The 14874-nt window shown below is 39.3% G+C and overlaps 1 protein-coding gene across 5 annotated transcripts in view; it reads right to left on the bottom strand.

The window, feature by feature from the left end:
• The window catches only part of LOC106093483 (RYamide receptor), an 814074-nt gene that overhangs the window by 389633 nt on the left and 409567 nt on the right, over nt 1-14874 (bottom strand). For all 5 annotated transcript variants that reach the window (XM_059363997.1, XM_059363999.1, XM_059364000.1 and 2 more), the window contains exon 6: nt 9225-9423. In XM_059363997.1, the coding sequence (XP_059219980.1) occupies nt 9225-9423 (199 nt within the window). The remainder of the gene's footprint in view (nt 1-9224; nt 9424-14874) is intronic.

Raw genomic sequence — 14874 nt, 5'->3', positions numbered from 1 at the left:
TCTAGAGGCTCAAGAAATCAAGACCCAAGATCGGTTTATATGGCAGCTACATCAGGTTATGAACCGATTTAAACCATACTTGGCACAGTTGTTGGGTATCACAACAAAACACGTCGTGCAAAATTTCATTCCAATCGGATAAGAATTGCGCACTCCAGAGGCTCAAGAAGTCAAGACCCAAGATCGGTTTATATGGCAGCTATATCAGGTTATGGACCGATTTGAACCATACTTGGCACAGTTGTTGGATATCATATCAAAACACGTCGTGCAAAATTTCATTCCAATCGGATAAGAATTGCCCACTCTAGAGGCTCAAGAAGTCAAGACCCAAGATCGGTTTATATGGCAGCTATATCAGGTTATGGACCGATTTCAACCATACTTGGCACAGTTGTTGGATATCACAAGAAAACACGTCGTGCAAAATTTCATTCTGATCGGATAAGAATTGCGCACTCTAGAGGCTCAAGAAGTCAAGACCCTAGATCGGTTTATGTGGCAGCTATATCAAAACATGAACCGATATGGCCCATTTACAATACCGACCAACCTACACTAATAAGAAGTATTTGTGCAAAATTTCAAGAGGCTAGCTTTACTCCTTCGGAAGTTAGCATGCTTTCGACAGACAGACGGACGGACATGGCTAGATCGACATAAAATGTCGCGACGATCAAGAATATATATACTTTATGGGGTCTCAGACGAATATTTCGAGTAGTTACAAACAGAATGACGAAATTAGTATACCCCCCATCTTATGTTGGAGGGTATAAAAATAGAAACGGCGAATAATCCAATGGCTTCTAATTACTGGAAAAGAGATCGGCGAAATATTTTAAACCATCCATACCTTCATGTATTAATTTTCAACTAAATCGAACAAACTTAGAGGTAAATAATGCTCAAAAACTCAAATCGTATGTTCTATTTATATGAAACCTATATCTATGTATGAAACTATCTGAGTCATTTTAAATGTAAATATTTGAAATCATAAGTGTACTCCACACAAAATTTTGACAGAAAAGGTTGGTTTAAAGAAGGATGTTCAGTAGGGCGTGTTGAATTTTGTTTATATCGTACAGCAAAAACGTAAACTATATAAAGTTATAAAAAAATTCTCCGAAGAAATCATGTATCTAAATTAAAATCCAAATCCGCGACTCTCGACTTGGAAAAAGCTATCATTTCTAGCATTTATGTGTTGCAATCAAGGAACATGTCGCATTTGTTATCCAATAATCACAAAATTTTCCATGTATTAATCTTTTAGCTTAGAGACAAACGCATTGAATTTTGGTGGAAATCGGTTCAGATTTAGATTTAGCTTCCATTTATATATCACTCGATTTTCACCTACATTTTTGTAGTGGCACCAATTTGCATCAGATTTGCACGAAATTTAGTATGGAGTGGTCTTTTACCCATCTGGAAACGTTATTTGAAATTCATCGAAACCGGTCCACATTTTGATTTAGCTCCCAAATATATGTATCGACCGATTAACACTTATAAGGCCGTAGTAGCTACAACTATCGATCTTCATGAAATTTGGTAACGATCTTTCCCATCTCTGCTTCATTTTATCAAAATCGGTTCAGATGCGCATATATATAATAGCATAGTCCGATTTTCACTCATATAACTGCTAAAGGGCTTTGTAATTAGGCTTTGGAATAAGATGTTGCGATGAATCGACAAATGTCCAATTAAGCACCAAGCTCTGTCAGTAATTTCGAACTGAGAGCTTAGTAGATATATTTTTATACCCTCCACCATAGGATAGGGGGTATGCTAATTTCGTCATTCTGATTGTAACTACTCGAAATATTCGTCTGAACCCCAAAAAGTATATATATTCTTGATCCTCGCGACATTTTATGTCCATCTAGTCATGTCCGTCCGTCTGTCCGTCCGTCCGTCTGTCCGTCCCTCCGTCTGTACGTCCGTCCATCTGTCTGTCGAAAGCACGTTAACTTCCGAAGGAATAAAGCTAGCCGCTTGAAATTTTGCACATATACTTCTTATTAGTGTAGGTCAGATGGTATTGTAAATGGACCATATCGGTCCATGTTTTGATATAGCTGCCATATAAACCGATCTTGGGTCTTGACTACTTCAGCCTCTAGAGTGGGCAATTCTTATCCGATTGGAATGAAATTTTGCACGACGTGTTTTGATATGATACCCAACAACTGTGCCAAATATGGTTCAAATCGGTCCATAACCTGATATACCTGTCATATAAACAGATCTGGGGACTTGACTTCTTGATTTTCTAGAGGGCGCAATTCCTATCCGATTTGGCTGAAATTTTGTATGACGTATTTTATTCTTACTTTCAACAACTGTGTCAAATAAGGTTCAAATCGGTTCATAACCTCATATAGCTGCCATATAAACCGATCTGGGATCATGACTTCTTGAGCCTTTTGAGGTCGCAATTAAAGAGTGATTTGTTAAGAGCTTGATCCTTATTCGAATTGGCTGACATTTTACACAGGCATCCAACATATAATTTAATTGTGGTCCAAACTGGACCATATCTTGATTTCGCTCTAATTGCAGAGCAAATCTTTTCTTATATCCTTTTTTTGCCTAAGAAGAGATGCCGGGAAAAGAACTCAACAAATGGGATCCATGGTGGAGGGTATATAAGATTCGGCCCGGCCGAACATAGCACGCTTTTACTTGTTTTGGTAAATTAAGTCGGTAAAATTGGATCAGTCTCTTAATATCTGCAGCATTGACAGTGCATAAAGTTTTTGCTCAGCTCTGTATTTTTTTCAGGATCTATTTCCTTTAATCTCTTGGAATACTGGATATTCTGCACATGTGGTAATTTAGTTTTCAAACCAATTCAAAAACGTGGTGACGATAGGTAAAAACATTATGTCGCGATCAAACTATCAATTTGGTCCAAGGTGTCTACGGGGCCTCCTTAATAAGTATCCAACGCCAAAAATGGGTGTCAAATGAAAGGTCTTGAGGAGTTGACTACGAATCTGTACATACATATTTGGGATAGAATCGGACCGCCAACTAAATACCCTCTAAAAGGACGTGTAGTTCGAGCGGTATAGTATATGAATTAAAACAAGTAAAAAGGCGTTACGTTCGGCCGGGCTGAACTTTGGATACCCACCACCTCGGGTATTTATGTAAACCACATTTCATCAAAATCCGGTGAAAATTGCATACCTTATGTCCCATAGCAGTTATATCGAAATATGATCCGATTTGGACCAAATACTAATAAGTACAAGTCATTATTTAATTGTGTATAACAAAATATTGGTCTTTTTTGTAGCTATATCTAAAAATAAACCGATCTGAACCAAAATTTCAGATATATGGAGGGGCTTAACTTAACTCTCTGTCTCAAATTTCGGCAACATCGGACAATAAATGCGCCTCTTTAGGGCCCAATACATTAAATCGAAAGATCGGTCTATATGGCAGCTATATCCAAATTTGGACCGATCTGGACCAAGGAAGGATGTCGGGCCTAACACAACTCACTGTTCGACGACGTGTTTTGATATGATACCCAACAACTGTGCCAAATATGGTTCAAATCGGTCCATAACCTGATATACCTGTCATATAAACAGATCTGGGGACTTGACTTCTTGATTTTCTAGAGGGCGCAATTCCTATCCGATTTGGCTGAAATTTTGTATGACGTATTTTATTCTTACTTTCAACAACTGTGTCAAATAAGGTTCAAATCGGTTCATAACCTGATATAGCTGCCATATAAACCGATCTGGGATCATGACTTCTGGAGCCTTTTGAGGTCGCAATTAAAGAGTGATTTGTTAAGAGCTTGATCCTTATTCGAATTGGCTGACATTTTACACAGGCATCCAACATATAATTTAATTGTGGTCCAAACTGGACCATATCTTGATTTCGCTCTAATTGCAGAGCAAATCTTTTCTTATATCCTTTTTTTGCCTAAGAAGAGATGCCGGGAAAAGAACTCAACAAATGGGATCCATGGTGGAGGGTATATAAGATTCGGCCCGGCCGAACATAGCACGCTTTTACTTGTTTTGGTAAATTTAAGTCGGTAAAATTGGATCAGTCTCTTAATATCTGCAGCATTGACAGTGCATAACGTTTTTGCTCAGCTCTGTATTTTTTTCAGGATCTATTTCCTTTAATCTCTTGGAATACTGGATATTCTGCACATGTGGTAATTTAGTTTTCAAACCAATTCAAAAACGTGGTGACGATAGGTAAAAACATTATGTCGCGATCAAACTATCAATTTGGTCCAAGGTGTCTACGGGGCCTCCTTAATAAGTGTCCAACGCCAAAAAATGGGTGTCAAATGAAAGGTCTTGAGGAGTTGACTACGAATCTGTACATACATATTTGGGATAGAATCGGACCGCCAACTAAATACCCTCTAATAGGACGTGTAGTTCGAGCGGTATAGTATATGAATTAAAACAAGTAAAAAGGCGTTACGTTCGGCCGGGCTGAACTTTGGATACCCACCACCTCGGGTATTTATGTAAACCACATTTCATCAAAATCCGGTGAAAATTGCATACCTTATGTCCCATAGCAGTTATATCGAAATATGATCCGATTTGGACCAAATACTAATAAGTACAAGTCATTATTTAATTGTGTATAACAAAATATTGGTCTTTTTTGTAGCTATATCTAAAAATAAACCGATCTGAACCAAAATTTCAGATATATGGAGGGGCTTAACTTAACTCTCTGTCTCAAATTTCGGCAACATCGGACAATAAATGCGCCTCTTTAGGGCCCAATACATTAAATCGAAAGATCGGTCTATATGGCAGCTATATCCAAATTTGGACCGATCTGGACCAAGGAAGGATGTCGGGCCTAACACAACTCACTGTTCCAAATTTCAGCAAAATCGGATAATAAATGTGACTTTTATTGGCCTAAGTCCCTAAATCGGCTGATATGGGGGCTATATCAAAATATAGTCCGATATAGCCCATCTTCGAACTTAACCTGCTTATGGACAAAAAAGAATCTGTGCAAAGTTTCAGCTCAATATCTCTATTTTTGAAGACTGTAGCGTGATTTCAACAGACAGACGGACAGATGGACGGACATGACTAGATGGTCTTAGATTTTCACGCTGATAAAGAATATATATACTTTATAGGGTCGGAAATGGATATTTGGATGTGTTGCAAACGGAATGACAAAATGAATATACCCCCATCCTTCGGTTGTGGGTATAAAAAAGGTCTATGTCAGTAGAGTTCGAATCTAATGTTAATATAAAAGGATTTGTACTCCAGCACGATGTTGATATTATTTCACCTGAACTACCTTCAAACCGGCCATGTTTGCATACTATGGCAATAAATAATAGGTATTTGATAGTAGAAAAGGAATTCGATATCCAATTTTGAGGACAAGTGTTTGGGGTCGTCTTACCCCATAAACTTCCTCTAAACCAATGACTATTGGGGCACGATGTTGATATTTTTTCAGGGCAAAGTGCGTAGGAGGTCGCCCCACCTAAACTCCCCCTAAATCACACATATTTACCGGCTATAGCAATATGTAGTTCAAATGTGATTTTTTGGGAGTAGAGTATGAATCTGATGTCCACTTTCGGGGCAAAGGGTTTGGCTACTCCAATCCACCACTAAAACTAAGAGAATGAAGTAGATCTTATGTCCAAACTATAATGGGCGGACTTCTCCCTTACCTTATTTCCAAAAACTTCTGATATCGGAGATGGATGGGGCAATTTAAAATTTTGTTTGTTTATAATAACTTAAAAACAAATTTGTTATCCTTATTTAGGGAGGGATATCAGGTGAGGCCGCGCCACCTCCAATATGGGGTTCAAATTAATTTTATTTGAGACTAAAGAACGAATCTGATATATGACGGTCCACCTCACCCCCAAATATACACCCATACCGGACTTATTTACCGAACATAGCAATATAAGGCTCAAATGAAAGGTATTTGGGGTAGAGCACCAATATGATATCCATATTGGGGAGAAATATCTGAAATGCAGTACCAGTACCCCTAAATAGGACTTTTTTCTGACCGCGCCAGTATTGAGCTCAAATAAAATAAGAGAGTAAGAGAAGGCGCAGTGGAGCGGGCCTGTCCAGCAGATCTGAGCCGATTTTCACCAAAAATTCATAGCGTTTGTCCCTAGGCTAAAAAAGGGATATATTTAAAATTTCGTGGTGATTGAATAAGAAATACGACCTGTACCTTGATTGCAAAACATAAATGCTAGATATAATAGCTTTTTCAAGTCCACAGGCGCGGATTAGGATTTTATTTTAGATTTATGATTTCGGAGAAGTTTCTTTGAATTTAATGTAGATTAAAGCGCAGAGGTTCGCATATCCGCCTGTGACGCTGAACGCCCGGGTTCGAATCCTGACGATACCATCAGAAAAAATTTTTCAGCGGTGATTTTCCCCTCCTAATGCTGGGAAAATTTGTGAGGTACTATGCCATGTAAAAACTTTTCTCCAAAGAGGTGTCGCAGAGGTTAGCATGTCCGCCGATGAAGTTGAACGCCCGAGTTCGAATCTTGGCGAGACAATCAGAATAAACATTTTTCAGCTGTGTTTTTCCCCTTCTAATGTTGGCAACGTTTGTGAGGAAATTTGCCATGTAAAAACTTCTCTTCAAAGATGTGTCGCACCTTGGCACGCCATTTCGACTCGGCTTTAAAAAGAAGGTCCCCTATAATTGAGCTTAAACTTGAATCGGACTGCACTCATTGAATGTGAGAACTTTGCATCTGTTCCTTAGTGCAATGTTCATGGGCAAAATGTGCCCAAATTGCATTATACGTTTTTATATCAACCACTGAAGGATGGGGATATATTCGTTTTGTCATTCCGTTTGCAACACATCGAAATATCCATTTCTGACCCTTAAAAGTATATATATTTTTAATCAGCGTAAAAACCTAAGACCCACTAGACATGTCCATCCGTCTGTCTGTTGAAATCACACTACAGTCTTCAAAAATAGAGATATTGAGCTGAAATTTTACACAGATTCTTTTTTGTCCATAAGCAAGTTAAGTTCGAAGATGGGCTATATCGGACTATATCTTGATATAGCCTCCATATAGACCGATCCCCCGATTTAGGGTCTTAGGCCTATAAAAGCCACATTTATTATCCGATTTTGCTGAAATTTGTAACAGTGAGTTGTGCTAGGCCATTCGATAGCCATTGTCAATTTGCCCAAGATCGGTACAGATTTGGATATAGCTGCCATATAGACCGATACACCGATTTAGGGTCTTAGGCCCATAATAGCCACATTTATTGTCCAATTTTGCTGAAATTTGGGTCAGTGAGTTGTGTTATGCCCTTCGACATCCTTCGTTAATTTGGCCCGGATCGGTCCAGGTTGGGTGTAGCTGCCATATAGACCGATCCTCCGATTTAGGGTCTTAGGCCCATAATTATTATCCAATTTTTGCTGAAATTTGGGACAGTGAGTTATCTTAGGCCCTTCAACGTCCTTCGTCAATTTGGCCCAGATCGGTCCAGATTTGGATATAGCTCCCATATAGACCGATCCTCCGATTTAGGGTTATAGGCCCATAAAAGCCACATTTATTATCCGATTTTGCTGAAATTTGGGACAGTACGTTGTCTTAGGCCCTTCGATGTCCTCCGTCAATATGGCTCAGATCGGTTCAGATTTGGATATAGCTGCCATATAGACCGATCTCTCGGTTTTAGGTTTTGGGGCCATAAAAGGGGCATTTATTGTCCGATTTCGCCGAAATTTGAGACAGTGATTTGTGATTTCACCGATTTCACTGAAATTTGACACAGTGACTTATGTTAGGCTTTTCGACATCCGTGTCATCAGATCGGTTTATTTTTAGAAATAGCTTCTTTAAAGTCCAATATTTTGTTGTACAAAATTGAACAATGAATTGTACTTAAAAGTATTTGTTCCAAATCGGAACATATTTCGATATAACTGCTATGGGACATAAGGTATGCAATTTTCACCGGATTTTGATGATATGTGATTTACATATATACCGGAGGTGGTGGATATCCAAAGTTTGGCCCGGGCGAACTTAACGCCTTTTTACTTGTTGTTATATGATTTTTATTTTTTTTTTTTTATCCATACAAATAAACCCGCCCTATTGTTCAGGCTTTTTGTACGCTCTATCAATTCTAAAATTAGTTCCCAATTTGGATTTATGTACTCTGAAAATGCTGTGCCAAGAATTCTTTGCTCTCCACATACTCCTTAAGTACCATTTTTGCTGTAGCTATGTTACACGTCCCCTTATTGTTGATGGTTAGTCGTAAACTTATCACTTATAGATGTAGAAGTCACTTATTTTCGGTAAACCATAAAGGAACTTCGTATGCGGTAAAGATGAGTATTTTGTGTATAAGGGCCTGTTCATCATCATGTCCGTCATGATCAATAAATGTCGTATTTTGATAATGTGGCCGTGCCAAAGCTTTTATTTTCAGTGTTTATGTCCAATAAACGTCAATTTGGATTCACTACTTATGTCTATGTAGTTTCTTTGGGACAATTGCTGCCATGATCACCATTGATCTAATGATGTGATCAGTGTAATTTCTGTCACATGTATAAGTGCATACAAGTATGCGTCAAATTGTAAATTTCGATTAATGATTTTGTTTCCCAATTTCTCCCCTAGGAAATCCTACCAAATTTCATAAAAGTGCTAAAGCAATCTATCAGGTCAAACAAAAATGTTAGGTGTTCTTCTAAAAGTAGAGACTTCTTAAATGTTCTGTGCTTAAACCCAAAATCATAGAGGTTAAGTGACATGCTGTGCATATGAAAACAAAACATTAAAATCCCTCCCTTGAGAAATGGACGTTTTAGTTATAGTCCTTTTTTAACAATTTATGTGCTTACAGATACCAATAAGAAGTTTATAACTAATTGAGATAAGTTTTGCACATTTACTTAAGTGCTTGCAATAAAAACTGAAATTCTGTAGTTCTTCTTTGTTTCTCTTTTTAAAGTTGGTTGGTGATGTAGCATTAGCTTTGTTATCTATAGTAATATGTTTTTGTTGGCGATATTATACAAAAACTAAAACTTTAACTACGAGCTACAAATTAATATGTAATTTGAAATTCCCTCCCCTTCCACATGCTTCATTGAGCACAACTGGCTGGCTGTGGGAAAACCAATAAACTTACCTTTCGTTTTGACCTTGCCATGCGTTGGTCTCTGGAATTTTCTGCCTCGCCCGGTGGTCTCTTGCCCCAAACGGCTAATGCGATGCGGGTGTAGGTAAAAATAAGCACTGACAGTGGCACAATAAATTGTAGTGTCAGCAGTGCCCATGTGTAGTAATAATTTTGCTCGGCTGTGGGCCACTCTTCTTTGCAGATGTATCTGCAATGAGAAATGCACAAAAGTTTGTTAGCCACTCAAATGGAAACGACGAAATGAAAAACAGAAACTGATATGAATTATGATAGGGCTTCAGGTTGTATGTTTGGTAGTAAGCTGTCTAAAGTCAGTCGCTTTATAATGCATTACATGTGTGGTACAAAAAAAGCAAAATGAAATCGCTGAAATTTGCAGGTAATTCAGAGTAGAAGGTATAGGAAAATAAACAATTAAGCTGTTGATAAGTTCTCGGAAATACTCATTAGAGAGTATGACAGCCTTTCGTACCCTCCACCCTAAGTGACAAGTTACACTCAAATTAGACCTCTACAACAGTAAGGCCGGGCCTTCCAGAAATAAAACCAGATTAAAACAATCGGTTTGACTGCATGGAAAAAAGGAAGCAGTTAATAAAAAACACTTTCTGTTGACTGCTCATAGTTAATGTTGCTATTGAAGCATTATTTCTGCTGTTATAGCAAAAGTTTTGCAATTTCAAAACAGCAAGGAACAGTTTAAAATTCTGTTGTTTGCTGCAAATAAAAAAAAAATTCAAACAAGTAAAAGCGTGCTAAGTTCGGCCAGGCCAAATCTTATATACCCTCCACCATGGATCGCATTTGTCGAGCTCTTGCCACGGTATCTCTTTTTTGGCAAACAAAGGATTAAAGAAAAGAATTGCTATGTTATTGGAACAATATCAATGTATGGTTCATTTTGGACCATTATTGAACTGAATATTGGAGACCACAGTAGAAGTCATTGTGTAAAATTTCAACCAAATCTAGAATTGCGCACCTTAGGGGCTGAAGAAGTAAAATAGGGACATCGGTTTATAGGGGAGCTGCATTAGGCTATAAGCTGATTCATGCCATTTTCGACACGTATGTTAAAGGTCATAAGAGAAGCCGTTGTACAAAATTTCAGCTAAGTCGGATAATAATTGCGCCCTCTAGTGGCTCATGAAGTCAAAACACCAGATCGGTTTATAAGGCAGCTATACCAGGTTATGGACCTATTTGAACAATTCTTAGCACAGTTGTTGAAAGTCATAACAAAACACTTAATGCATAATTTCAGCCAAATCGGATAGTAATTGCATCCTCTAGAGGCTCAAGAAGTCAAAACCCCAGATCGGTTTATGAGGTAGCTATATCAGGTTATGGACCGAAGTGAAACATTGTTAATGCAGTTGTTGGAAGTCATAACAAAACACGTCATGCAATATTTTAGCCAAATCGGATAAAAATTGCTCCCTGTAGAAACTCAAGAACTCAAGACCCCACATCGGTTTATATGGCAGCTATATCAGGTTATTGCCTGATTTGAACTATTCTTAGCTCAGTTGTTGAAAGTCATAACAAAACACCTCATGCAAAATTTCAGCCAAATCGGATAATAATTGCGTCCACAAGTGTCTCAAGAAGTCAAGACCCCAGATCAGTTTATATGGCAGCTATATCAGGTTATGAACCGATTTAAACCATACTCAGCACAGTTGTTGGAAGTCATAATAAAACACCTCATGCAAAATTTCAGCCAAATCGGATAAAAATTGTGCACTCCTGCGGCTCAAGAAGTCAAGAAGTCAAGATCCCAGATCGTTTTATATGGCAGCTTTATCAGGTTATAAGCCGATTTCAACCATACTTGGAGCAGTTATTGGATATCATAACAAAACTCGTCGTGCAAAATTCCATTCCAATCGGATAAGAATTGCGCTCTTTAGTGGCTCCAGAAGTCAAGATCCAAGATCGGTTTATATCGCAGCTATACCAGATTATGCACCGATTTGAACCATACTTAGCAAAGTTGTTGGAAGTTATATCGAAACACTTCGTACAAAGTTTCATTCCAATCGGATAAGAATTGCGCACTCTAGAGGCTCAAGAAGTCAAGACCCAAGATCGGTTTATATGGCAGCTATATCAAAACATAATTTGATATAGCTCCAATAGAATAACAGTTCTTGTTCAATATTCTTTGTTTGCCTAAAAAGATATACCGCGCATAGAACTCGACAAATGCCATCCATGGTGGAGGGTATATAAGATTAGGCCCGGCCGAACTTAGAACGCTCTTACTTGTTTACATGGACTTTTACTATTGATGGCCGCTAAAATCCTGGGTTAGAATCCTGGCGAGCACCTGAAACAATTTTCAGCAGTGGTTATCGCTTCCTAATGCTGGCGGTATTTGTAAGGTACTGCACCATTTGGTATACAAAAACTTCTCCACAAACAGTTGTCGCACTGCGGCACGCGGTTAGGACTCGGACTGTTCCTTAAAGGAATGTTCATGGGCAATTTGACTTCTACTATGGCCTCTAACATCCAAACCAATATATTCAAACCTGACATAGCTCCAATAGTATAGCATTTCTTATCCATTATCCTTTGTATACTCACCACCATTGGATGGGGGAATACTAATCTAGTCACTTGTTTAAACCGTTGAGCAGAGCGGGCGCTTTGTTTTTTCGCTCCGTAAGAATATTATGTTACTTGTAATAGATAATAGGCAATTTTCGGAAACAATTTTAAGTTATAAGTGACAACGATCGGTTTCTGTCGGCACTAGCCTCAGCAGGGGCTTTTGACGAAAACCCCTGGTTCGAGACTTGAATACAAAGCCGAACCTGTTTTATCTTCGCATGTCTATAATTTGCCTAGGCCATCGGCCTTCTCTGGCAAGCCAATACACTCTTTAAGAAGCTGTAATATTAAAAGGCGCATCGCTCTCAGGTTTATTGAGATTAAGATTGGGGCAACCGACCCTAAAACTTTCACCGATAAGGAGATAGACGACCTTAATTGGGCTCGGAGATTCGCTGCGCAGGGTACCCCAAAGACTAGACTCGAAAAGGGCTACATATCTAGGAGTTAATGGAGTGAAACAGTCAATGAACTCTCATCTGTATGCTTCAACGTCCTTGCAGAATTGTCTCGACATCTTTCAATTTGTGACGATGCAGGCTGGTATCGGGACCGGTATAAGCTATTTGCTTTCGGGGATCAACGCTCAATTTACATGTATCGTTGGGCCCTAAAAAAGATTGATGAGATCGGGCCAGCCGCATCACCGGATGTAGTCAAGAAGGAAGATATTCCTTCTCGACTAATGGCATGGCATACGCATGGATACTAGGTATTCCTTCAGATCCTGAATCCATACTTTGCTTATCAGTAAGTCCCCTAACTCCCCAATGTGGTCTAAGCACATAAAGCAATTGCGGTGACATCCAATGAATGTTAAAGTGCACAATAAATGGAGTTTGGCAGTGTTGATGTGTTTGTTGTTCATAGCATTGATCACTTGTTTGTATCGGAACAGTGGAATGTATGTCTTTCTGCGATAAGCAGAGTTAGGGAACTTGTTGAGCAATGTTTCAATACAAAAGCTCAACACCGAACTCAATAGTCTATAGGTAGAGCACCTTAACCAATTTGACAAAGGTGTTGATGATGATACATGGCGTCTCAGAAATCAAGAAGTCAAATCGGGAGATCGGTTTATATGGGAACTATATCAGGTAATAGACCAATTTGAACCGCACAGTTGTTGAAATTTATAACAAAACACTACATGCAAAATTTCAACCAAATCGGACAAAAATTGGGCTTGTAAGGGCTCAAGAAGTCAAATCGAGAGATCAGTTGATATGGACCGTACATAGCACAGTTATTGAAAGTCATAACAAAACACTATGTGCAAAATTTTTGCCAAATCGGGTAAAAATTGCGGATTCCAGGGGCTCAAGAAATCAAATCGGGAAATCGGTTTATATGGGAGCTATATCTAAATCGGAACCGATGGAGTCCATTTGCAATCCTCAAAGCCCTACAACAATGTTAGGTTAGATTAAAAAGAGGTTGCAGATATAAATCCGCCCCATGTCACTATGGACATATCGTAATCGACATATAGTAATCGACTTTTTGTACGATCTAAAAACTATAAAGTAACCTCTAAAAAGAAAATTTTAAGTAAGGAATTTCGTGCTACTTACAAAACCCTTACTTATTTTCAATACCACTCCCCTAAGTTGCTTCATGTCTGGTATTGTGTCTCCACCTAAGTGCCGGTAACTGTTAGACGCGAAAGCCGGGCAATGGCAAAGGAAATGCTCCAAAGTCTCATCTTGCCGCACCGATTTTTTATAAGTGAGCTTGCAGTCCCATGTGTCCCGTTATGATACAAAGAGCTATACTGACCTTCTTTTTACTTCATTTCAATAACAACCTCGTCTTCTCACAATCTGGATCCCACCATAGGATTATCGCCGTCCTACCGAAGATTTCGCTTTTCCACAATGTTGCATGTGCATTCGTCGCCCACACCCTTAACTTGGACTGCGTCGACTTCGGGTTAACCAAGTTTATTGACGGCAGTCTTCTGGATTTCACTGCAAAATCGTTAATCTCCTGCTTACACTGCAAGACCGCTCGTGACCTTACCGTCCTGGTTGTTATTGCCTTTATGGCAATTTTACTGTCCGAAAAAATGTTCACACTCGACGTCTTCGCGTGAGCACCACACCACTTCACGCATTCCGTGATCGCACGGATCTCCTCCTGCAGGACTATGTTATGGTCAGGCAGTCTAAAACAGATCTCAGTCCCTGGGTTCTAAATGTAGACCTCCAGGCCCACTCTATCCTCTAGCTTTGATCCATAATATGATCTTCCAGATGACAATACTAGGTTTCCGTCAATCCAAGACTGTACCGATGGCAGCAGTGCCTTGCACTCTTCCCTTCTTTCCAGGTTTCCTTTCGTTGCCTCGATTATACCGCGATGGTATGAGCTGCTCCCATCCTCAATCCACTCTACCATCGCCTTAAATCTCATAGCCGCAGTGGCTGCCTCACACTTAATCTGTATGTTAATGAGTCGGATATCTAGAATAGTCTCCAGTGCCCTAGTGGGCGTGGTTCTTATCGCTCCGGCTATGCCAAGACAACATGTTCTCTGAACCTGTTGTATGGTTCTAATGTTGCACTTTTTCTCCATAGCAGTCCACCAAACTACTGAGGGGTATGTAAGTATTGGTCTAATCACGCTCCTGTAGAGCCAGTGGACTATTCCAATTCAGTTTCCTGCCTAAGATCGCACCTAAGGATTTGACCTTGTCAGATATGGAAATCGTCTTATTGAGGAAACGTGGTGCCTTAAATTGGCCCACCTTCGTCTTCCTCGTGAACGGGCATTTGTCAACCTTCTGTGGGTTAACATTGAGACCTTTGGATCTAGCCCAGTCTAATGCCATATGCAAGACCCTTCTGCATAGCTCGTTCGGATCCTTAACCCTTACAAGTATTATCACATCGTTTGCGTAGCAGACAGATTCAAATCCCTCCTCAGTCAGCATCTGTAATAGGTCGTATATGGTGGTCACCCATAGGAGTGGCGGTGGTCACTAAGGCGTGCCTTGTGCCACTTTCTCCTTTATATT

This window comes from Stomoxys calcitrans, chromosome 2 (genome assembly GCF_963082655.1).
Source record: "Stomoxys calcitrans chromosome 2, idStoCalc2.1, whole genome shotgun sequence".
Lineage (NCBI taxonomy): Eukaryota > Metazoa > Arthropoda > Insecta > Diptera > Muscidae > Stomoxys > Stomoxys calcitrans.
This window is presented reverse-complemented; position numbering and strand designations above follow the sequence as displayed.